The following is a 24,527-nucleotide window of genomic DNA, read 5'->3' as shown; positions in this document are numbered from 1 at the left end:
TTCCTGCTCCAACAAGCTGCTATTTTCCTCTTTTCTTAATGACTTTCTAATTCTAAACATTGAAGTCCGTTTTTTCTTTTTGTTTTACTCATTTCTCATGATGATGAACATTCTGCGGATAAATGAAACCAGACTGGAATGTTCTTGGTTGTGTTCCATGATCCGCACTGGAATCCATAGAAATGTTCCACAGGAAGCTCCAGGAACGGTAGAAAGAAGACTTTATGTTCAAACTCAGAAAATGAAATTTATATTTTTACTCATATTCATGTTCAGCATGTTTGGATTTTGATTTCAAACAATGAAATTAGAGGATTTTAATCTAAAAATTTGGTAACAATGTGTTTGCTGCCACCTACAGGTAAAGTTTGTATAAATGAGTTTTAATATTTTAGGAAAGTTCAGAAATGAATAGATTATATTCTATTTAAAGCACATGTGGGCCTACAAACATATTTGATCTTTAAGAAAGGTCACGACGAGAGGAAATTGAACTTGCACCCTACACTGTTGTATTTGGTTAAAAAAATTATAATAATTTATTGTAATTTAATGCAATTAAAAAAAACTAATCATCGAAAATATAATATTTATTTATTTAGTGGAGTAAAATAACATTTACACTAAAGGAGAAGAGAATGGGTTCCTCTGGTTAGTTTTCTGAGAACATATGAAAATCTCTTTGATGCAAACAGAGGAAACAAGAAGAATTCCGTTTCAATAATGAGGGAAATAAACATTTTATTAATAAAAACGGCTAAATAAAAATGTTTAAAAGGAAAAAAACTGTTGTCAGAAGTGGGATTCGAACCCACGCCTCCAGGGGAGACTGCGACCTGAACGCAGCGCCTTAGACCGCTCGGCCATCCTGACATGTGAGCAGCGGAGATGTCTGTATTATATAAACTGTAAGGACGATGATTCATTTAGCAACAACGTGACAAAACAAACAATAAATAAAACCCTTAAATCTCCGGTGACTCATCGTCCAGCCCTTCACGTAACGATGGTCCCAGCCGCCGCGGCTCTTCCCGCCCGGTTTGACTGCTGTCTGAACCAGTTTCTGCGGTGAACTTTTTATAGCCTCCGCCGCAGCGACAGCTAGCTTCACCGGCGGTTAGCAGCTCAAACCCCGGTCCGACTTTTCTCCTCTTCAGCAGTAAGTAACTTTATTTAAAGAACATAATTAAGGTTTGTGGAATAAATCTGGATTTTTTTCTGTCAAAGTTCATGTCTGTGAGCCTCCATTATAAATAGCGACTTGAGCTTCCGAGTTCACAAGCTAGCTGTTAGCCACATGCTAGCATGTCATTTTCCGCCTTTAGCTTCTAAAAATGGAAATCGATTTTTGAGACTTTTACATTAAATGCGTTAATTACTGGTAGATTAAATGTTTTATTACGTTTCAGATTATTTAATTTGACAGGTTGAATTGAGTTGACAATGTCTAAAATTAGTTTCATTTTTGTTAACATTTTTAAAAATAATTAATAACAACAGAAAGTAGACTAGAAAAAGTTTGAAATGTTAAATGGAAAAGACAGACAGTTTTCATTGTGCTTCACAAATGTTCTAACAGTATTTTGGTATAGTTCTTAATTGTTTCATGTCTCTTTAAATGTTACTTATATTAGGTTGAGTTTTTATCTTTTTTGTAGTTTAAAGCAAAAATCCTACAGATTTTCTTAAAATTGACATTATTATTAATCATTTTCAATTATTATAAATTTAGTTATTAACAAAAATTAAATATTCTCCACAGAAATGTGTAACTTTTCCTCTATAAACCTGCAGAGCTGTGCGTGTATTAGAAACTTTAACACCTCCAAAGCAAAGTCCTAAAGTGTGAGATAATCTGTAATAAAGTTTATCATCCGGATCCTCTCATATCCGACCAGGAACGCAGACAGCTGAACTCCCGATCCTCTCCTCAGCATCATGGCCTCCTCGCCTCCTCATAACTTCTCCTGGGTGGAACCGGGAAAGCTGGCCGGGCTGGCGATGCCGCGGATGCCGAGCGATTACCGCCATCTTTTAGACAATGGAATCAAACACCTGGTTTGCCTCTGCGAGAGGAAACCTCCGAACCACGAGGCGTTTCCAGAGTTGCAGCTTCACCACATTAAAATCGTTGACTTCACTCCTCCCTCGCCGCCTCAGATCGACCGATTTCTGTCCATCGTGGAGGAGGGAAACGCCAAGAAGGAGGTACGGAGGTTCCCGTCTGTTTTTAGTCATGTTACGGTCTTGTGAGAAGGAGTAAATCTGTTTTATGGAAAGTCGACCTGCAGCATTCCTCGTGTCAAAGTCAAGGCCCGGGGGCCGGATCCGGCCCTCTAGGTAATTCTATCCGGCATTCTGCTAGCTATTTGGTCTAATTTGGCATTTCCTAAGATGTTTTAGGCTACTTGGGAGTTTAGCTAATATTTCAGCGACATGGGATCTGTTTACGGTAATTTAGGTTTTTATCTGTTTTTTAGGCTATTTTAAATTTTAACAATTTGTTTAGCTACATGTTAGCTGTTTTGGTAAGCTCAAGTTGTTTTTTTCTAAGTTTTTTAGGCTAATTTAAGCTATTTTTTAGCTGGCTATCAGCTTCAGTGTTTTTAGATATCAATTTCAGCATCTGCTTACAGCATTCACACTAGCATTATCACAGGTAATGCTTTATGACTAGTTGATAATTATGTTAAAAAGTTAGTTTTTTTGGAGTGTTCAGTAAATGTCGATCCTGTCCGGCCCAGGACCGGTTCCTGACCCTGTTTTGGATTTTGGCCCCCTGTGTGATTGAGTTTGACACCTCTGGTTTGAACAGACTGGCACCGGGCGCGTTGTTTTCCCATCTGCTCAGTCATTGTGTGTTTGGTCGCCAGGGCGTGGCCGTCCACTGCATGCACGGTTTCGGCAGAACCGGCACCATGCTGGCCTGCTACCTGGTGAAGACCCGGAAGATTTCTGGGATCGACGCCATCAACGAAATCCGCAGGATGAGAGCCGGTTCCATCGAAACCACGGAGCAGGAGAAGGCGGTGGTCCAGTTCTATCAGCGCATCAAGTGACCTTCTAGTACCGAATGGACTCCTGAGAACAGGTGACCCAGCCCGGAGCGCTCTGCAGGGAAACTTTATTTTCAGGTAACCACAGTAGAAAAGGGACAGAAATCCTCTCAGAGCTCGACTATCACATCCATCACAACCCCACGGTTCTTCACGTTCTGGTGAACCGGTCCCTCTCTGGACCGTGACTTATGCGCTGGACGTCACGGAGAAGAGACGCTGGCGCTCCCTGAAGGGGAGCTTCTCCGGGGCTGAGCTCCTCCGGAGATTCTCCTCCTCGTCTCTGAAAACAAAACTTGAATTTATCCAAAGAAAGGTTCATTTTTGAGGTAGTTTTACTCAGGAATGTGGATCTGTGGTTCTGATGTCTCCACGGACTCACTCTGCTGATGCTGGGTTGTTGGTTCCATTCGGTTTCAGTTCTGTTTGATCTGAGAAGAAAACCAGAACGTTGTTCACCCTCATGAAACCAAAACCTGCCTTATCAATAAATCTGTAATCACCTGAGCTCACTTTGTCTTCATTTTGAGGATTCTCCTGGTTCTGCTCTTTGTTCGGATCAGAACCGCTCTGCTGTGAAACATCAGACAGAACCCATATTGAAGCTTGTGCTCTTCACTACAGACGTGATGATGAATTTATCTCAAATATTTCTGAACTTTTTTAGTTTTCTTCCATTAAGCTAAAATAAATCTCAGAATTCATATTTTTTGTGGAGTTTTTGCAGTTTTTCTTCTGTAAATGAAAACAAACAGGAAAAACGTGTTTGAGCCGACCTGTGAGGTCCTGTTGTTCTGGATCTCCTCCTCCTCCTCCTCCTCCTCTCCTCTCTGCTGAACCTCCTGCAGTCTCCTCTGGAACTGCCACTCCAGGCTGAGTCTGCGGAGTCGGTCGTTCTCCGTGGAGCTGCGCTGCTCCTTCTTCTGGAGCTCCTGCACCTCCTGCTGCAGGAGCTCCACCGCCTGCAGCCTCTGCTGCCTCCTCAGCTCCTCCTGGGCCTCCCTTCTCCAGGGGTCGCTCAGCGCCAGCGGGTCTCTGCTCCTCTGCTGGGGAGGAGGCTCCTGGAAGGAGACGTGCTTGGTTGGGGTGACGCTCCCCTGCGGTTTGTCTGCTTTCTTGGCTGCAGACGCTGGAAAAACGCGACCCGCCGCGCTCTGAGGACTCCGCCCGTCATCTCGGAGCGTCCGGCTGCTCTTGGAGAGGTTGTGCTGGAAGGTGGTGAGCGGAGGACTGGCGTAGACGCCGGCCGCTCTGGTTACTGGGATGTCGATGCGGATGGGCTGCACTGAGGGCGTGGCCTGCTGGGAAAACGGCGCTCTCCAGACGCCGGCGCAGCTTTCACGGCTTCTCTGCTGCTTCGATGCAGAGCCGCGGTCCGACAGGATGTCGTGGGCCGAGGCGCTGCAGCGGATCGGGAAGGAGGAAAAGCCGCTTCCGGAATGTCCTTTCTGCTCCCACTTGTTCTGCCTGTTGTCCAGCAGGGGGCGCTCACTGTCCATGCACAGGTTGTCCTGAGAGAAGGATTGGCGCTACAAGGAGAGAGGTTCATGGTTATGGAGTTTCTATCCTGAACACAGGAAGAGATTAAAGGTGAAACTATGGGGTCAAATCAGGATCAGCCTCAAGTGAATAAAAACAAGATTAAAGAAGTTTTAAACTCCAAAATAAATACAGAAAACTTGAAGAAATCATAAAAAATTGAAAAAAATAAACTTGAACATTTGGAAAAACATATTCAAAACTTGAAAGAAATATTGAGAAAAGTACATTTGAAACTTTAAAAAATAAATAAATAAAACTGTTACCAATTTTAAAAAGTTAATTTGTTCTTTCAATTTTCCTTTTTTCGTTTCTCCCTTTTTGCTTTCAGTTCTCTGTTTTCAGCTTCAATTTAGATTTTCGAGTTTTCGCTGCTGATCTGATCCTAACTTTACATGGGGGCGGAGCTTTGAGCTCATTGGCTAACAGGACATGTTTCCCATGATTCCCACAGAGGTAACGGTGATGTGGCGTCTTCTCTGCTGCAGAACGTTGTCTGTTTGTGATGTCTGACTCCGATCAAACTTAGGGAGAGCAGAATCTGCTGTGCAGTTTGTTCTCACTAATATTACGCTGCATCTTTTGCTGTTTTTGTCTTTGCAGCGTTTCATAAATCTTCATCTGAATTCAAACTGAAACAGAGAACTGAAAGTGAAGATTCCAAAAAGCAAACAAACAAAAAAAGTTGAAAATTCAAAACAGCAGCTGCTGTTACTAGTAGATACATTATTTTTCAATTGGTCATTTTACATTTATAGTTTTTTAATTCAAGTTTTCATTTTTTTTTTTTCAAGTTTACAATGTATTGTTTTCAATTTTTCAAAATTTTTCAGTCATTATTCTGTTTTTCACGTTTTCCGTCTGTTTTATCTTTCACTCTAAGCTGATCCCGTATAAAACTACCATGAAGGTGTTCCTCTTGGAGCTCGGCGCTTCTGAAGGTCTCAGACGCGTCTGGACGGTTGGCTGAGACGCTCTGCTGAGAACCGCCTTGGATTTTGGGTTTGGAAGAGTCAAGTATTCTCTGGAAAAAGTCTTCACGACACAGAAATGGTCGATTATTTCATTTCTGCTGAGGATTCAAACACATTTCTACATTTCCCAGAGTAAACGTTTTCCCGAGAGACGCAGAACTTCATGATCAAGAACTTTTCCAATGGAATCCGAGTCCGCCGCTGAATCATACTGCTTAAAATGCAATAAATGGAAACCCTAAATGTTTACACACAAAAACAATCTTATGGCGGCTTGACGTAAATAGGTTTCATCAGGTGGACCTCTTTCATGTTCGATACTCACCTCCTATGTAGACGTGGATCATTTGGAGGATGATTTAAGTTCTGTTGAATTTATTTTTATAAAACTGATGCAGAGAAATGGAAATGATTGTTTTGCTACATGTTCATATCATCCTTGAAATACTGATCAATAATATCGCGAGTTTTTCTGATATCCTGCAGCTAAACCCGAGGATGAAACGTTTCAGAGCCAGAGATCGAGTTTAGACCCAGAACTGACACGAGTCATCTGCTAGATCCCATCCACGCCTCCAGCTGCTGCTGTCTCTTCATGGCCCAAAGCTGCAGAAAGTTCTGCTTCCTCCTCAGTTTCTGTCTTAACAAACCAAAGCTCACATCAGTTCTGGCGCCGGTTCTTGAAGCTGAGGTCTTCTCCTGCACGTCGGGGTTTGTGGGTTCACGTCCGTCCTCCAGGTAGAATCCTGCAGGAACAAAGGTGTCTCACCTGAGCGTCTCACGGAGCATCTCAGGTGTTTGACAGACAGGAGGCGCAGCCTGACCAGAAACGTTGGGGCTGGAGCGGTGCAGCTGCCCGTTCCTCTGCATCGTCTGCCCCGTCATTCTGCCGCCAGCCTCCACGGCGCAGTAGATCACGGACGCCTGACCGCGTTCTGGAGCGGCATCTCTGCCGTCTGAGAGGGTTCAGGTTCTTAACCGCAGCCTGAGCCACATGTTTCAGGATTTATGTCACATTTGCGTCTTACTTGAGGTGTTTTCTGGAGCTGGGGGGGTCATCAGAGCCTCCAGGCCGTGGTAACTGGCTCCAGACTTGGCCACATGTAAGGTCACCACGGGGCCGGTCTGCATCATGATGGCCGCCGCCCTGAAGGATGACAGATTTTCATTCATCGAGAGAGAGGTGAGATCTGCAGAACCTGTTTGGGTTTGAAACCTGAAGGTCACAGTGGGCGGGGCCACACAACAAAAGCTCAAGAGCAACACAAACAAAGTATTAAACCGTCTTAAGGAGAAACCATGTTGGTAACAGAAACCTGAGTTCGGTTGAGTTCTTCCTGCAGGAACCGAATGGAAACAAAAGGAAAATGTGTCAGGAAATGCGGCGGTCTCTCAACCAAAATTCCCTTTTAGGCTCAGGAAACAGATTTAGTTTTGGTCGTTTAGTTGCTTCCTTTTATTCTGGTTGTAATTGAGTTAAATGAAGGATCATCTTCAGGATTTGGATCATTCAGGAGACAAATGATGGTATTGTGTTTAAAGGACCCATAACTTTGGACAGAACCATTCCATGGCTCAAAGGGGACAAGCTTCTGCTTCGTTACCGTTCTTGGTTCAGTCCGAGCAGACTGTGGCCGTCCACGCGGAGCAGCTGATCTCCGGCGGCTAACCTCCCATCCTGGACAAAGCAGATCACGATTAAGTCATCGTCTAAATCATGGGTGCAGAATATTCCAGAATAAATCAACTTCAACCTTAAATAACTTTTAGTATTTTACTCTCCATAAAAAATATATTTTGTCAAAATTCTACAAGTTAAAAATGAACACAAGATAAGATCTGGTCATTATTAACAATAACATAAAATGATCTGGAGGGCCGGATAGAATTACCCGGAGGGCCGGATCCGGCCCCCGGGCCTTGACTTTGGTCTAAATGATCCCGAGCGTCCCCCTTCGCTGGGTCGTACCTTTTGAGCGGGGCCGCCTTTGACCACGGATTTGATGAAGATTCCCAGGTTTTCCTGCTCTGCTCCCTGAAACAAAGGAAGCTGTGGGTTTGTGGGAAAACCATCGGGGGAGGGGGGGTTGGACCTCTCAGCTGTTCAGCCGGTCACCTTTGCTGCAACGATGCTGACTCCCATCCCGCCGTTCACAGGTTTGTGCAGAGTGATGGTTTCCATCTTTGGCTGTCTCTGCGTCGCCTGTAAACAAATTTCCTGAAATATTTCCAGATTAAATCATGGATTTAGGGACGCAGTTCTGCCTCACCATGACGGTGCACTCCCCCGGGGGTGCAGGTTCGCCAAAATGGACCGTCCAGTCCCGCTCCGATTCTGACCGAGGCGTCTGGGAACAGAGACCTGACAGAACAACGACCAACACTGAGAAACTCTGAGGGTTAAACCCCGACGGTCATTTTCACTCACACACCTTTTTGGTGAATTGACTCCAAAAAGTCTGCGAGGCCCTGAGGGACTCCGCTGACGGCGTGGCAGGAGTACCCTTCCTCCGGCAGCAGGAACGGCAGCTGCAGGTCCAGGCTCTCCTCCATCTGGATGTCCCGTCCTTCACTCCGGATCAGGTTATCCGCTGAGGTCTCGGCAGCCCCCGCCACAGCATCGATCAAGCCCTGCGGCGAGGATTATAGACTGTGTGCAGTAAGTCAGAGAAAGGTCAGTCCGGAGTGACATTATCTTTGTGTGAGGAGGAGACTCCAGCGGAGGAGCAAAGGGAGGAAACAGAACCTAGAAAGACAAAAATGACTGTTATTTTAATGCAGTCAAACCGTTCTTATACATCTGCATCAGTTCATGCTACACTTTGACAGCAGTCGTTCTGACCTGCAGCTGCTCCATCACTGTTAGTGAAAGTCAGAAATGGAAATTATTTCAGAAAAAGAATTATCATCAGAAGAGCTGCTCAACGTGAGGATCAGGGTCAGAGAAGTGAAAACCTTTAGTTCCAGCAGCTCTTACGGGTGGATAATGCAGGTGAAAAATGGTCAAACCTGTACGGGGGAAGCAGGTGACCCACAGGAAACATCAAGGACTGCTTAGTGAATTGTATGGAGAAAATGTTCATTTTTATCTATGGGCATGCTGCGGGTGACAGGTCGAAGTGGGCAATGGTGAGACGCAGGCGTGTCGTACACATTTTTCAGTTTTTCAATCTTCCCGACTGAACAAGGATCCCGTTAATGCTGTTCACGTGATTCGTGCACACTCCTCGCTGCAGTTTGACTGTTAGAAATGAGACGATCAGACAGTAGGTTGTATGGACACCTTGTGTGTCGGTAAGGAGCCAGTTCTCACACCTTACTAGAGTGTGGCGTAACAACACTTAATGACAGCATCACCTGGAAGGGCGTCTAACTTCCATTATCCTTACCGATACTTCACGATACACTCACCACACATACTTTAATGGTACGTTCCCTTTAATGAGATTCCTTGAGATAGAACCTCAAGAGAACTACAAGACACACCTGAGCTCCCCTTACGATGCAGCCACTCCACGGACCAGACAACCCAAAAACCCACAGAACCCGTACAGATGAACCGCTCTATGGGTGCATGAGACAGAGGCTTAAACAGTGAAGAGTTCTGAACCTGTTCCTCATGGATTGGACATCCTAGAAACCAGTCGGAGCGAGTATTTGAGTATTTGTGCCACTGAAATCCATTTAAGATTTTTAATCCAACAATCTAAAACAAACTTTGAAAAAAAAAATCTGAGGCTAAACGTGGACGATGTTACTCTTATGTTGATGTTTAGTCGCTGAGGACAAGCTTTATAGGCGGGGTCTATTTTCTGAGGCTCCTCTATAGACATTATATAGAGAGAAAGAGGAGGAGTCCCGGCGACCCTCCTCTGGAACAGCCACAAAGAGGAGGAGTTCCGGCAACCCTCCTCTGGAACAGCCACAAAGAGGAGGAGTTCCGGCGACCCTCCTCAGGAACAGCCACAAAGAGGAGGAGTCCCGGCGACCCTCCTCTGGAACAGCCACAAAGAGGAGGAGTCCCGGCGACTCTCCTCTGGAACAGCCACAAAGAGGAGGAGTCCCGGCGACCCTCCTGGAACAGCCACAAAGAGGAGGAGTCCGGCGACCCTCCTCTGGAACAGCCACAAAGAGGAGGATTCCGGCGACCCTCCTCTGGAACAGCCAAGTTTGGTGACAGGAACTTAAAATAATCAATAAAGTACCAAAACATGACAAAAACCCATAACATAACTGACAAAAACCAAACCGGTCCACAGTCCTCACATGCTCTCCTGGAGCTCTCCTCTTGCTGGAGGCTCTAGCGCCGCCCTGCAGGCTGCGTGTGGAAGTACTCACAGGAGGAATGCGTGGCTCGTTGGCTGCATACAGGTAACCAGTCAGCAACATCCGCAGCTGCAGGGAGTTCAGCCTGAAACAGGTACCCAGGATGACCTTGGCGTCCTGCATTGAGTACTTATTCATGGTCAGGAGTGTAGTTGCCTAGAAACAGAGCAGCGATACTATTTTAGCATCCCACTCCAAACACATTTTCCTTTTACTGTCAATGAAATGACTGCTGGGAGAAGCTTCACAGAGAGCTGCAGGTGAGCCGGGGTTGTGGTTGCTGTGAAAGGCACCTGTATGATGTGTCCCAGGTGACAGTCGGCCACCAGCTCCAGGCCCTGCCTCTCTGCCCAGCCTTCGATGGCCGTGAGTCTCTGACGCAGAGCTGACCCCCAGTAGTGGGAGCGCAGGCCGGGGGTGCTGGTTCCTGAGCTCACGAGTTTGTTGAAGAGCCAGGCGCTGATGAAGTGGAAGAGCTGCGAGAAGAGCTGGATGGTAAAGGCGGGGTTGAGCCGACAGCGGCGGAACAGAGACATGGTGTTCATCAGAGTGTTCAGAACCATCTCTGCAGCAGAAACAGGATGTTAGAATCACACTTCAGAGTCTCAGTAGGTTTAATCTGGGATAATAATCTGAGTTTAAAGAGACCTAATCCAGCTGGAAGGCCTCCCTGCCGCTCAGGATCAATCAGAAAGGTTGGTAGATGTTTGCAAAGCTCGTTCCGGAGGCTCTGCAGCAGGAAGCTGTTGGAAAGCATCAGATCGGAGCTAAAACACAGTTTAACTGAATTTAGGTGATAAAAACTGTAAATAATTGGGTTTATCTTGATTTTTTTCTTTCTATGGAAAAGAAAACTAAAGAATTAGATCAAATCTGTGCTTCAGGTGGTGGTGGCTGGGTCATACCTGTAGGCTTTATGCACCAGGTGAGACAGGTCCAGCTGACTCTGCTGTGTGAGCAGGTTGAGGTCTTTGTCACGTTTAAGGAAGTTGAGAAGCTCAGAAGAGTTGGCCATCCAAAACACCAAAGACCCGACCATGAGCTGCTGCCTCTGCAGGTGTGAGATGGTCATCATGTTTATCACGACATGTTGATCACATATTCATCATATCGTGTCCATCACCACGTCTGTCGAGTTGATCAGTATTTGTTCATCACGACATCATTTCATCTTATTAGCCTCCTTCATCTTTCAGAGGGAGTTGAATCGTTTCTGGACTTGCCTGGATGACTTTCTCGGTCATGGTCACCGTTTTGTTTGTGATGGAGGTCACAGCGTCCCTGCAGGAAGAGGATGCCGGACTCCGATGACGCTGCAGCGCAAATCGAGCCGCAGCGTAAAGGACGAACGCCGGCGACAGCCTGAACTGATCTGTGGAGCTGCTGGTGTCATTGATGACTGCAGACAGGAAGACTTCCTCTGCTGAGATGCAGGAGACACCAGCAGAGGAGGAAAGGATTTATCTTCTAGAAAAATCCATGAGAAGAACAGATGTTTGGGTCTCACCATCATCACAGAGGTAAACTCCCAGTGGTAACCGAGGCTGATGGAGCTCCTCCCCATCATGCTTTTGTTCTTCAGGGCTGGACCAACCAATGCTGTTGTTGTTCAAAAGGTCTTCAGTTGATCTGGACCTTCAGTTTTCAAGACACGATGTTAGTTTGATTTTTTAGAACATCTGGATACCTGGAACCTGAACTCATTACCTGTTCCCATCCTGGTCATTACTCCTGTTCTTCTCCTTCTTTCCCTTTCGTGAAAGTGTCCTCCTGAAGCTCTGAAGAACACCTCCTTTTTCTCTTTCCTGTTCAGGTTCCTTTAATGGAAACGGTAAAGTCAGGAGAATGTAGAAGCTCTGAGACAAACATCTGTAAAAACAATCGGATGTTTGTGGAAATAAAATGCATGTTCTTGTTGTGAGGAGCTGAAGTTGTACCTTCAGATCGTCATTGTCCTTCCTGAGAACAAAACGTCCTTCTCTGTTTCCTGAGTTCCAGCTCAGCTGAACAACCAAAGGTCTCTCATCCGGATCCAACTTACGCTCTAGTTCCACAGGAATTCACAGGAGCAAATCAGTGAAGAATTTGGGACATTGTGATGTTTGGACCAGACGGATCCTCAAGTTACACCGGAGGAGAAAAGCATGAAGCTCCAAAACATCTGTTTCTAGAATCCTTTTAGTATTTTTACCTCCCTGGATCAGAAGTAGAAATTAAAGGTTGCTGTTTCCTTTCTTTGGCATAGCATTGCTGTAGTGTACTATAGCATAGTATAGTTTAGTGTAGTGTACTATAGCGCAGTATAGTTTAGTGTAGTGTACTATAGCGTAGTATAGTTTAGTGTAGTGTACTATAGCATAGTATAGTTTAGTGTGGCAAATGTAGTAAAGCTTAGTATAGTAAAGTTTAGTATAGTATATCATGGCATTGCATAGTTTAGTATAGTTTAGTATAGTATAGTAATAAATATGATCAAACAAAAAATAAAGCTTTAGATGTTTAAGATAAAACAATCTAAAACATCATTAACAACAATAACATGTAAAGTAGTAGTAAATGTTTTATCCATAAACTTTTAGAATCTAAAAAAATAATCTAAACATTCTGTGTGATAACATTACAAAGAAAAAGAAAAGCTGCAGCCCAAACATTTACCTTCAGCTAAAGTGAAAATAAGAACCAGAAGTGTTGCTGAGGTAACGTCTGGGCTAAAGATCTTCAGAAACTTGCTGGACCTGGTGTCAGATTCTACTTTTAGGCTCTAATTCGTCTCACTTCAGTTTCATACGTTTTTCAATTCAAACTGCTTTTGATTAAAGAGCAAATTCCCGATTTGCAGCAGCTGGAATGGAGGTTTCACTTTCATTTTGAGCTGCTGAGATTTTGAGGATTGAACCCGTTAGAACCTCTGGGGAGTTCCCAGCAGGTGACTCGGGGGGTCATCGGCCCAGCTCACCTTTGTCCCCGTGAACCTCGTACAGCGAGTAACGACTCGTCAGCATTTTCATGTCTGGACGGAACTTCTCCGAGAGAATCTGAAGGACTTCTCGGGTTGGAGAGCTGCTGGAGACGCGCAGACACTTAGTCGCGACGCTGCCGTCAGTCTGAGCCTCGTAGAAGAAGCGAATGACGCCGTGAAACTCCAGGTTCTGTCAGAGAACAAAACACTGTTCTAGTTAAAGTCATCTTGATATTCTGAGGGTTCTGTGAACATTCTCTTTTACTAAAAGGATAATCATGAATAATCCAATTTATTTCACAACTTTGTGCTGTGAAACCGTAAAGAAAACCCACCCTGTGTTCTGTACCAGAAGGGTGAAATACTGTCTGGTGTCACTGGAGGGAACTGGGTGGACTTTTACCATAACCACAGCATATAAAGATTCACGGTACTTTTATTGATTATTAATTAATTCTATTAAAGTGTGTTTGATAAATGTGTATGTCATAAATATTTGAAAAGTAAAATTAGTTCTAAAAGTATATTTATTAATAACACTTATGTTTTTATTTAACATTAATTGTACATCATTGATTATAATGACTGATGCATCTTTTATAGTTGAATATGAATTAGTTATGATATTTTGCTTTTAATTACTAAATTATGCATTTTTTGTTTGCTGTAAATACTTCTGTCGTTTTTTTTTTTTAATGAAAGATGGACCAATCAAAGAGCACTTTTTAAACGCCGTGCACGTGACAATGACAGTAAAAAGGATCTGAGTATCTGCAGTAGTCTAACAGTAAAACCATATAACACCGTTGATCACTGGTCTGTTCAGGTTTACGGACTTTTAGATCAAACGTTTGAATCTGGTCTAAAAACTGGAGTCGGCTGTGAAGACAAAGTGGTTCTGGAAGACAAAGTGGTTCTGGAAGACGAAGTGGTTCTGGAAGACGAAGTGGTTCTGGACTCACCTGATCAGGTTGGCTGATCTCAAACAGGTCCAGCCTGTTGCTGTTCCACTGGCTGATGACTCTGGACAACCTCAGCTGGTCGTCTTTCTCTGGCATTTTGTTTTCTTAAGGTCTTGTTTCTCCTGAGAGGAGGTGCAGACGCTCCTGTTTCGATCTCCTGAGGAGGTGCAGACGCTCCTGTTTCGATCTCCTGAGAGGAGGTGCAGACGCTCCTGTCCAGATCTCCTGAGAGGAGGTGCAGACGCTCCTGTTTCGATCTCCTGAGAGGAGGTGCAGAAGCTCCTGTCCAGATCTCCTGAGAGGAGGTGCAGACGCTCCTGTCCGGATCTCCTGAGAGGAGGTGCAGACGCTCCTGTTTCGATCTCCTGAGAGGAGGTGCAGACGCTCCTGTTTCGATCTCCTGAGAGGATGTGCAGACGCTCCTGTTTCGATCTCCTGAGAGGAGGTGCAGACGCTCCTGTTTCGATCTCCTGAGAGGAGGTGCAGACGCTCCTGTTTCGATCTCCTGAGAGGAGGTGCAGACGCTCCTGTCCGGATCTCCTGAGGAGGTGCAGACGATCAACTCCTTTCAGGACTCCTGTTTCCACTCCCAGTCCTCATTCGTTCCAGACCGACTGTCCAATGCTGGACGTCCCTGAGAAATATTTTAATTCATGCCCCCTCCCTGTCTGAATTAATCAGGTCAGCTGAGCTTCAATGAGGAGAACATTTTCTAAAGTGAGATCAGAGGAACAAAAGTATTTTCTGTTGGAATCCAGGATGAAGGTTCTTGTCTTTCTGAGGGTTTCTGCTCTGATCCGGACAGAAACGTACCGACCTTCCTTCGTAGCGTTCCCTCAGGAATGCCCTCAGTCTTCACTCCCGCATGGACACTCGTCTGTGAGGAAAGCCCACTTCTCATGCACGCCGCTCATTTTCTGCCCCATTGACATGTTTTCCCATTCAGCCGTCCTGATGGATGTGGGGCAGCTTTTGTTTGCTGCTCTCAAGCATTTGGGGTAAACTTTGAAAGGAACAAAAGCCTGGACAGAAACGGCCTTTCTTTACATGTACAGTTTAACACTCAAATGCAGGAAGCCAAAGCTATTGTTGTCTGGATTCATAAACTAGAAACAGTTTCTACCGAAAAGGCCTTTTTCACAGGATTTAAACCACAAAGATGGTCTATAAACACTGAAACTGCACTTTACTGCTGATATTTAATAGTAGAATCTGATATATTAGAGAGAACCTGTGGAGTTTTACAGATGAGAATAAACATTAGAAATAAACATTAGATTTCTCACATTAACTTGTTTTAAAACCCACCTGGTCAACAGATTACAGTTAAAGCATCCATCCATCCGTCCATCCATCCATCTTCTTCCGCTTCATCCGGACCGGGTCGTGGGGGCAGCAGTCTAAGCAAAGATGCCCAGACTTCCCTCTCCCCGGCCACTTCCTCCAGCTCCTCTTGGGGGACCCCGAGGCGTTCCCAGACCAGCCGAGAAACATAGTCTCTCCAGCGTGTCCTGGGTCTTCCCGGGGCCTCCGCCCAGTGGGACATGCCCGGAACACCTCTCCAGGGAGGCATCCAGGAGGCATCCGGACCAGATGCTGGAGCCACCTCAACTGGCTCCTCTGGATATGGAGGAGAAGCGGCTCTACTCCGAGCTCTCTCCGGGTGACCGAGCTTCCATCTCTAAGGGAGCGCCCAGCTACCCTCCGGAGAAAACTCATTTCAGCCGCTTGTAGTCGGGATCTTGTTCTTTCGGTCATGACCATAGGTGAGTACTGGAACGAAGATCGACCGGTAGACTGAGAGCTTTGTTTTCTGGCCCAGCTCTCTCTTCACCACAACAGACCGGTGCAGCGACTGTATAACATCAGTCCACCTCTCCAATCTTCCCTCACTCTGGAATAGTTTTTTTTAGTGGTTTTTCCCTACTGAGAAGGGGGGTCTAAGACCAGGGATGCCCAGTTTATCCTACTCTGTTAAGCTTAGTTTAGCACCAGTTATTGTTATTTTATGACTGACTTTATTCTTTTGGACAATTACCGGTAGAGACAACTGTGTTGATATTGAGCTTTGTAAATAAAGCTGAGTAGAATTAACGATAGTAGAAAAGGACCAAACGAGTATCATTTACAGTTTCTTGCCTCTGAAGACACAAACATTCTTATTTATACTCATTGCAGTTTTTGAACTTTTAATCTGCTCATCTGAGCGAAAACATTTGTGTTTTGCTCTGACACTGTGAGGGACTAAAAGCTCCAACAAGCTGGGATGTTCATTTTATATTTGAGGGTGTTGTTGGAGGTTCTTGTATCTCCAGGTGACGTGGTCTCGAGTCCCGACATCTGGGCTGAAACGCTCTTGAATCGTTCCACCGCTCGTCCTTCATCCGTCTGAACGTTGCTGGGTTTGAGTCCCACAGACATCCTCCAGGTTTAGGGGGTGTTTAGGGCCTTTCTCCCCAGAGAATGATCTGCAACGTGTTAATATTTATTTAAGAGAAACTGAGTTTATGTCTAAAGGTCATCTGAACTCGTCTTTAAACGAAAGTCAGAATCAGATTTGGTGCAGCAGCTTTTGTCTTTCCTGTGAAACAGTCGTCATGGCGACTCTGGAAACATCCTTTTACATTCAGCAGGTCTGTATTAGATACACTATTAAAAAACAAACGTGACCTCCTGTAATGAATTTTTCATTGAAATTCTATTCAAGTGAGTAACATGAGACGAAGAGGAAGCAACGGAGACTCCTAGCGAGCTGCTCAGTCCTCCAGGAGGTCAGAACATAAAGCGAATCCACAGTCCGATCACCGTGAACTCCAGCTTCCTGTTGTCTGGTTCTAGAGTGTGACACCTGTCTGCTAATCATGGGGTCAGGAGGTCAAATCCCAGACAGCACAGTCACTGTGTACCTGAGCAAAGCACCTGAAGACCTCAGGTTCATCAGTGATTTTTTTTATTTTGGCAGCAGAAACATTTAGAGTCAAGTCCTGAGGTTTGGATCTTCCTGCACCGTCAGCTCTCTTCACTTGTTAAAAACAAGAAGGAAGAAGAATCTTTCTGATTGAGTCGTTTAGAAATCTAACCACAAAAATAAGAATCAAAGATGGCGTTTAGTTTCATGTTTTATTTCTGTGATGGTCACATTCACCCGGTTTGTTCTGACCCGAGATTTCTCGTTAATCAACCGACTCCAGATCTCTCTGTTCCTGATCTTTGTCCTGGTTGAGGTCTTGACTTTGGCCCTCCTCCTCCGGGTCCTGGCTAGCCTCAGAGAGTCCGTGTGATTGGCCAGCGCCTTCTTCAGAGGAGGCGAGGTGGGAGATCTGGAAGGAGCAGGCGATCTCCTTGAGAAGGCTCTGCTCGGCCTTCAGTTGATCCAGTTTCTCCGTCAGCGCAGTGGTGAGCGCTGATGCCTCAGGGGGGGGAGCGGGGGCGGTCTTCTGGACCGGGGGCTCCACTTTTAGGGGTTCCACCTTCGGGGGCTCCTCGTGCTGGGCGGCGCTCGGGTCAGCTTGTCCTCCCTGGACCTTCTCGTAGAGGCTCTTCCTTTCCTCCTGCAAAGCCCGGCACAGATTCTCCAGCTTCTGGTTCTTGATGGTGAGAAGTTCAAACTCCTTTTCCTTGATAGCTTTCTGCACAGAACAGAGGAATGCTGTTTAGTCAGGAGAAGGTTTGGAGCTCTTCAGAGGCGTGTCGCTAAAGGGAGGAGAGCTGTCTCTTACATCTGCCACCATGTCAACCAGGCTTTTGTTGCAACCATCAAAGCGAGTTTTCCACGACTGGCATTCTTTCTCCATCTTCTTCATTTTCTTTGCCATCTAAACAACAGAAGGTGTGGAGTTATGAAAATGAATCTTCTGCTTGTGTTATCTCCGACTGTGACGATCAAACCTCCACAGAGCCGCTCAGACTTACTTTGTCCATGTCTTGTTTGAAGCCGCTGTAGACGCTGGTACTCTTCGACACCGTTCCCTGGAACTCATCAAACTTCCTGGAGTACATGTCGAGCTGTGGAGGGAGGCGAACCGTCAGACACGTCTCCATGGCGACTGAAGCCGACCCAAACCTGCTCGTCTACCTGGTTTCTCATCTCGCTCTCCTGAGCTTTCAGCGCCTTCAGCTGCAGCTTGTATTCTTCTGCTTGTTTCAGAAGCTGTGAGATGAAACGTGAAAACGAGGCTTTAGTATCTGCAGCTGTAGTTGGACCCGTTAAGACCGTACCATCTGCTTCTCCAGCTTGTGCTTCTCGTCAGCTTCTTTCAGGAACAAGTTGGCCTGTGAAAGTTTGGTTTCCAGGAGCTTCTCCTTCAGGTCTCTGTGCTTGAAGACTTTCTCCAGGTTCTGGAAAACATTCACAGGAGGTGATGTGGATCAGACCTAAGAGAGGAGAGTGTTGTGTGCGGATGCTGGCTCCTCACCGCCTCCCGCTGGTCGTACTGGGAGATGAGTCCCTTCAGCTTCTCGGCCAGAGCGCTGTTCTCCTGGCACAGCTTGGTGTTGCGGCTGCTGTGCTCCTCGATCTGCGCCTGGATCTCGCTGAGCGTTCCCTGGAAGTGGGTGGTGATCTCCTTCCTCTTCAGGTCGTCTTCTCTGCACCTCTGCAGCGTCTCCTCCTTCAGGCGAACACAAGAAACAACACAATCCACAGACGGGTTTCTCTCTGTCCGTCAGAACCAGAACTCTGTTTAGTCTTTAGATGCAAATATAACCAAATAGGACGGATGGAACAATGATGAAAACAAGCAGACAAAATATATAAAAACATATTGATTATTTTTCATAACACAAGAATATTGTCCTCCTTTTTTTAATTAAAGAAGATTTTTTATGACATCTAATTTTAATTTCTTAGTTAATAATCCAAGATAAATAATTTTTTTTTTATTTAAAAAAAGTTAAAACATTCATTATCAAGTTGACAAAATCCAGTGATTCTTTGTAGGTTATTTTTTAATTATTACACGTATTGTTTTATTCTGTTTAGGTTTTTTTTATATTTTTATATTTTATCAGATTAAATGTTTTTCATAATTATTTTTGGGAATGCTCTCAAAAGTTTTTGGGTTTTCATGACATTTTGGTATTTTATGCTTTTTTTATTATTTTGTGTCTATGTGAAACATTATGTTTATTATGTTTACATGTGTGCATGACATCTAGTGAGATCAGGGATGGGAATTAATCAGATGTTTCTTCTACTACTTATTTTTTAGCCTTTTATCACTTTCTGTCTATTGTGTTTTTAACTATTTTATTTTGTGTTGAAAATAAAATCAAAACAGATTTTACTGAAGCATTAACTACACGTCTTGAAAATTAAAAATACAAAATAAACAGAAATCCTCACATTTACTTTTAGTGGATCAATCAAACCAAAGACTGATTTCATAATTGATGATTTATTTCTTTTTATTTTAGTTTAAGCTTTAATTTAACTTAATCAGGAACACTTTCAAAGTTTTTGCAGTAATTTTGGTTTATTTCAAAACCTCCTTTGAGAGTCGAGGACGCAGGAGCACCGAGATCATGTCCTGTTCTCATCGTCTGTTGGAGCAGACGAATGGACGTCACCATGTGGTGATGTAGCTGTGACAGCTGCTCCTCTGACAGCTGCTCCTCTGACAGCTGCTCCTCTGACAGCTGCTCCTCTGACAGCTGCTCCTCTGACAGCTCAGACCGATCAGAACCCACAGCTGACAGAGCTGGTCTACCTTCAGAGTCTTGTTGTGTCTCTGCAGCTCTCTGCACAGCCCCTCCAGTTTGCTGCGGGCCAGCACGGCCCGGCTGTGCTCGCTCTGCAGCTGGTCCTTCTCCTTCAGCACCTGGAGGAGCTTCCTCTGCAGAACCTTCAGCTGCTTCTGGTCGCTGCGATGCTCCTCCAGCTGCAGGAACCAGAACATCCGGTGAATGAGTCCGTTAGCATGAACCTCATGAAGGTTCGCCGTCCTCACCAGCTCAGCGTGCTTCTTTATGATGGCCTCCAGCTTCTGTTCTGGAGAGTCCAGCTTGTTCAGACTCTGCATGAGCAGCATGGCTTCCTTCCCTGAACGAACAGAAATGTAGGGTCAAGTGAAAGAAGAAGAATTATTCTGCAGAGGATAAAAGAAGACATTTGTGAGCGAACATCCAAGCAGAAGATCTCGAGGACAATCTTAAACTGAAAATACTCTGGAGCTAAACTGGGCCAATTTTATTAGAAACCCAAATAAAACGAGTAGAAAACAATTTTGGTGTTTAGCCAAAAAAAAAGTAAAACTTCCAAAATGTTTTGCTATTCTAAATAAACTTGATTGTTTTCAGCTTCAAATGTTCTGTTTTTTAGGTTTCAAAATTTAAAATTTCAATTTCAAATCTTGTGTCTCGTTTTTGAATCTGAAAATTTCAGTTTTAAAACTTTTGGCCCCATTGTGGCGCGTTGGGGCGGGGCTAACATGAAGGACCAATCAAAATCGTTGGGGTGGTCACTTCAGTCCTGGTGCGTTCACTGACTCTGAGAACTGTGATAAATACTGTCAGAAAATGTCTGTTTAGTCTGAAGTTGTCCATAGATGGGTGTAAAAGCAGAGTTTTACCGCGTACAAACCGCGCGTCCAAAACGGCGTTCTAGCCCGGCGTTCTTCTCGTGTTAAATACATCCTCATCCTTGGTTAAAATGGCTGAAACACTGTTCTTTCTCCAGCTATCTCCCATGGCCTAATGGCTCGTGCCATCTGACTTTTTCTCCTGCAGGAACAGTTAGTTGGAGTCCCACGGTAGACACAGCGGTTTCTGCATGTTTGTCGTTTTCTTTTGCTGACTTTACAGACATAATTCTGAATTTAATTATGACAGTTCTCAGAGTCAGTGAACGCACCGGGACTGACGTTACCACCATCAACAATTTTGATTGGTCCTTGGTGTTAGCGCCGCCCCAACGCGCCACAACGGGGCCAAAAGTTTGGATTGTTTTTTTTTTTTTTTTAACAAACTAAAAACTGAAGTGGACCAAACCAACGGGAAAGTCACGCAGTTCTGACAGCTGCTCATACGATGGCGCTATTGTTCAGAACAAGACCAGAAGCAGCTGCAAAGTTCCATGACAGCTACTGAGGAGATGTTTGATCACAGCTCTGAAAATGACCAAACCTCCTAACAACTGTGAAGCACGGCGGTGGTAGTCTGATGATCTGGGCCTGTTCTGGCACCTGAAGCTTCTGAGAAATCAAACATAAACGTGAATTTTTTCAGCCTATTGCACAAAAATAGAGAAAAATGATCAAAAATTCCTTCATAATCATAAAGACTGACGACTTCATTCGACAGCTCTTTGGTTGTTTGGCCCTCGGATGTTCTGGTGAACTGACGCTTTCACCCGATTGGCTCCAAAGTTTGTTCTTTACCTTTTGGACCCAAACGGTGAAGTGTAAAGAACAGAGTCTTTTTCTCTCAGCAAATACTATTTCACGTGCACACATTTGGACTCCCCTTACAAACGGATCCGTTTCAATACAACTCGGCCTTTTGTCTGAATAAGCTGAATCCAACACGACTCGCGCAGAAATCAATGGAGCGCTTGGAAAAGACACCTAGGTTTTTGAGCATTTTCTTCTCCAGTTTCTGGTCCTTGCGGCCATCTGCCTCTTTGGCGGCGGCGACCTCCTCCGTGTCCTCTGGCTCAGCTGGAATCTGGGCGGCCTGGTAGGTGCTAATGATGTCCTCCAGCTGCTGGCCCAGGTCCTCCGTCAGGTCAATGTGGCGGTCCTGGGCTGGCGGCGCGTCGGGACCAACGGGGGCGGAGCTGCTCTCCTGACAAGCCTCCATGATGACGAGCCGGTACCAGAACGAGGACAGCTGGTTCTGTGGAGGAGAACGAGGTCCAGAGACAGCTGGGTAAAGGTTTTTACGGGTAAACGGGGATTCTCATCAAGTGTGATACACGTTTCTTTGGTCTTTTTTAAGCATCTGTGATGCAGATCAAACACAGACTTGTGTTCGAGTTCCGTCACTAATCGCTGCACAGATACAGGTAGAACCTGTGAAGGGCGTTCACCTGTTCGCAGATGTCTGAATCTGCAGTTATGAAAGTCCAAGAAATTTCCCACAAGTCTCTGAGACAAACCAGAGTGTCGATGCTTTGATAAATGCAGACTGCAAAGCATTACGTTTGAAGAATTTTTGCAAAAAAATGTATTTTTAAGTCTTCAGAACTTTGTGTATTCATAGTTTTTGTAAAAATCTTCATACTTTTCAGGTTTTAACTTCTGCGGCGTGTAAACAAACCACTCAGTGGAAGCGAGGCTTCACTGAGTGGACAGGTCGGCAGAATTAACAGAACCGTACCGGACCGCTCCTTACCGGACCGCTCCTTACCGGACCGCTCCTTACCGGACCGCTCGGTGGAAATAGACAGTTCCATTTGTATTCGAACCTACAGAGAAACCATATTTCTGCATTCGTTTGGTCCTCGGCCCACTCTCCAGAGGGGAGTGTGACCCTTTGGGTCACATTTGCTGTTTTTAAAGAACAGTAGAAAGCGTATAAGGTCTGAACGACTTTTAAAATCCTGCTCACTTGATAGTCTAATGGTTTAAAGACAGGATAGGGAACCCTGGTCCTCCAGAGCCACCTTCTTCCATGTTTTCCAACATACCTGCTCTGGCATGTTCTGATTGGCTGGACACACCTGAAGCAGGTAATCAAAATCAAACGATCTGTGTTGTTTTCTAGGACATACTTTCTGCAGAGCGGTTGCAGAAATTCACCTCCGGACTGTTGGTGTGGAGTAAGTCTGCTCCCCCTTCCCATCATCCATCTGTTTACACTCTCTCCCACTAGCTTACAGCCCCTCACACCCCCAAACTAACATTACCAGCAGCAATATCAGAGCTGATCAGATTCCAGCTCAAACCAGGAAAACAAAGACGTTCATGGATCTACGTCTGCATCAGAAGGGGGCGGAGCATGGAGCATGTGGCCCCTCCCATACATTCTGCATCACAAATGTGATTATTGTTTTACAAACTGCAGTTTTTGCTCCTGATTCACAACAACAATAAATAAAATGTCATGAATGCAGTTTTAACCTTAATTTGAAGGTTTCTAACTTCATTAGAAAACGGCTGCAGGAAGACGTCCAACTCCTCGTTTTCATGGGGTGTTCTCACCAGCACATCCTGCGCTCTGCGGCTGCTGTGAATCTCGCCAGCTTGTGTCAGTCTTGTGTCGTACAAACTGGCTGCCAGATCCTGTTTGTGTGCATAAAATTAGTGCAGCCTTCACGCTGCCTGTGCTTTCACAAGCACAGCACATGGCACCTGTTCCAAAGCCACAAGCTATTTTAGGAGCTTCTTAATATGGGAGCATTATTTATTTATTTACTCTCTAATCTGCTCTCATTGAAGCCAGAATCCGTGGCTGTGACACTGACGGCCCTTTTGTCTCTTCTTCGTGTTAGAATGGTAGAGAAGTACAGCAGGAACGCTTCCGTTCTGAGACGGATCTGCTGGAAATTCAGCTCTTCTGATGTTCAGACAGAGACTTGAGGAGGAATTCAGGACAGTGAGGAATTCAGGACAGTGAGGAACGAGGATGGATCTCTCACTGCAGTTCACAGCCTCTCCAACAGCTGTTAGGTTGCGTGCAGCACTTGTTAGTATGTTAATGAGCATGAAAACCGGATTATTTCAGGCTGAAGATTCTTCTGGTTATTCTTGGTGTTATTTGGGTGCAGAGACGCAGGACGAGCCGAAAACACGCTCTTACCAGGACCGAGGGCCGGAGGGGGAAAGGAAGAGTGTCGAGGGGCTCGGACGACCTGCCACACAGATACAACAGCTGTGATAAGACCTCCTCAAAATAACCCAGGGAGGGGGCTGGTTCTGAGCGGGGAGGGGAGCTGCAGCTTCAGTGTGAACTCTGCAGAGGGTCTTCTGCCGGCTCTGAGCGTCTGTCACGGCGCTCGAGGAGCCCGCGCTCAACCTGATGCTGACAAATAAACCCACAATGCAGAGTTACAAGGTGAGCGCTATTTTTAGAAGCATTCATTTATTCTTCCGGCTGCTTGTGGCGACGGCAGCAATAAATTCACACGTGAAGGCGTCCCTGGAAGGACGCCGTCCCATTTTACTTTTTTTAACCTTCAATTATATGGAAGCCAAGAGGTAAAGAATAAAAAAAATAACATCAGAATATGATGTCATATCACTTAAAAAGATAAAGTTTCATTTGTTATTTAAAATCATCACATACAGATTGAAATAGTTCCGATTTTTTGTCTCATTTTGAGGATTTTGGCTCATAGATGATGAAACATTAAAAAATCACATCAGATCGTTAAAAAAGGTGTTCTGAAAACTGATGATGTTCTCAACATTTAGAGTGTCCTCCTGCGTGAATCACTGCTGCTGTGGTTTGGAGCCATCGCCTGTGGCTGCAGAGGTGGAACTGGAGTCCAGGTGATTTCATAGAAGTCTTCTGGTCTTCTGCATCATTGGTCTGGAGCACGGGTCTCAAACTGGCGGTCCGCGGGTCGTATGTGGCCCCAGGGTCGATATTTTGTGGCCACCGCTTTATGAAAGTATCTACTAAGAAATATCTCCTGCATGTCCACGTTTCTGTGATGACAGCTTTGTATAGGCCTATGTTTTATGATGTTTCAGCTTCATGCTTAAAACTTTACATTTGCTATTGTCGTTGGATCTGGTCGTCAGAAAGGTCCTTAGCAACAGGTGCTAGC

The 24,527-nt window shown here is 45.2% G+C and overlaps 3 protein-coding genes and 1 non-coding gene across 4 annotated transcripts; 1 reads left to right on the top strand and 3 right to left on the bottom strand.

The window, feature by feature from the left end:
* Nucleotides 1–790: 790 nt before the first annotated feature.
* trnal-cag lies at nucleotides 791–873 on the bottom strand. Its single transcript has one exon. It is a non-coding gene; the product is annotated as a tRNA-Leu (tRNA).
* Nucleotides 869–3,563, top strand: dusp23b (dual specificity phosphatase 23b). Its single transcript, XM_024275914.2, has 3 exons — nucleotides 869–1,159; nucleotides 1,899–2,208; nucleotides 2,874–3,563. The coding sequence occupies exons 2-3, from the start codon at nucleotides 1,939–1,941 to the stop codon at nucleotides 3,057–3,059; spliced, it is 456 nt and encodes a 151-aa protein (XP_024131682.1). The 5' UTR covers nucleotides 869–1,159; nucleotides 1,899–1,938; the 3' UTR covers nucleotides 3,060–3,563.
* Nucleotides 3,108–14,625, bottom strand: LOC112148162 (afadin). The gene is made up of 22 exons (XM_036209991.1): nucleotides 13,817–14,625; nucleotides 12,852–13,044; nucleotides 11,833–11,939; nucleotides 11,603–11,712; nucleotides 11,403–11,530; nucleotides 11,119–11,318; nucleotides 10,801–10,946; nucleotides 10,544–10,638; nucleotides 10,189–10,460; nucleotides 9,908–10,051; nucleotides 8,002–8,200; nucleotides 7,840–7,931; nucleotides 7,686–7,772; nucleotides 7,539–7,604; nucleotides 7,174–7,247; nucleotides 6,598–6,716; nucleotides 6,394–6,525; nucleotides 6,230–6,315; nucleotides 5,499–5,630; nucleotides 3,833–4,585; nucleotides 3,439–3,629; nucleotides 3,108–3,339 (listed from the first exon to the last, which is right to left on the bottom strand). The coding sequence occupies exons 1-22, from the start codon at nucleotides 13,910–13,912 to the stop codon at nucleotides 3,246–3,248; spliced, it is 3,516 nt and encodes a 1,171-aa protein (XP_036065884.1). The 5' UTR covers nucleotides 13,913–14,625; the 3' UTR covers nucleotides 3,108–3,245.
* A 2,292-nt stretch (nucleotides 14,626–16,917) lies between these two features.
* txlnbb (taxilin beta b) lies at nucleotides 16,918–23,628 on the bottom strand. The gene is made up of 10 exons (XM_024275439.2): nucleotides 23,555–23,628; nucleotides 21,379–21,649; nucleotides 19,765–19,856; nucleotides 19,525–19,695; nucleotides 18,232–18,426; nucleotides 18,035–18,154; nucleotides 17,892–17,966; nucleotides 17,729–17,821; nucleotides 17,536–17,631; nucleotides 16,918–17,445 (listed from the first exon to the last, which is right to left on the bottom strand). The coding sequence occupies exons 2-10, from the start codon at nucleotides 21,611–21,613 to the stop codon at nucleotides 16,990–16,992; spliced, it is 1,533 nt and encodes a 510-aa protein (XP_024131207.1). The 5' UTR covers nucleotides 21,614–21,649; nucleotides 23,555–23,628; the 3' UTR covers nucleotides 16,918–16,989.
* Between the last annotated feature and the right edge of the window lie 899 nt (nucleotides 23,629–24,527).

Source organism: Oryzias melastigma, linkage group LG22 (assembly GCF_002922805.2).
Source record: "Oryzias melastigma strain HK-1 linkage group LG22, ASM292280v2, whole genome shotgun sequence".
NCBI lineage: Eukaryota > Metazoa > Chordata > Actinopteri > Beloniformes > Adrianichthyidae > Oryzias > Oryzias melastigma.
Note: the sequence above shows the minus strand (reverse complement) of the source record. Positions and strands in the feature narration are given on the sequence as shown.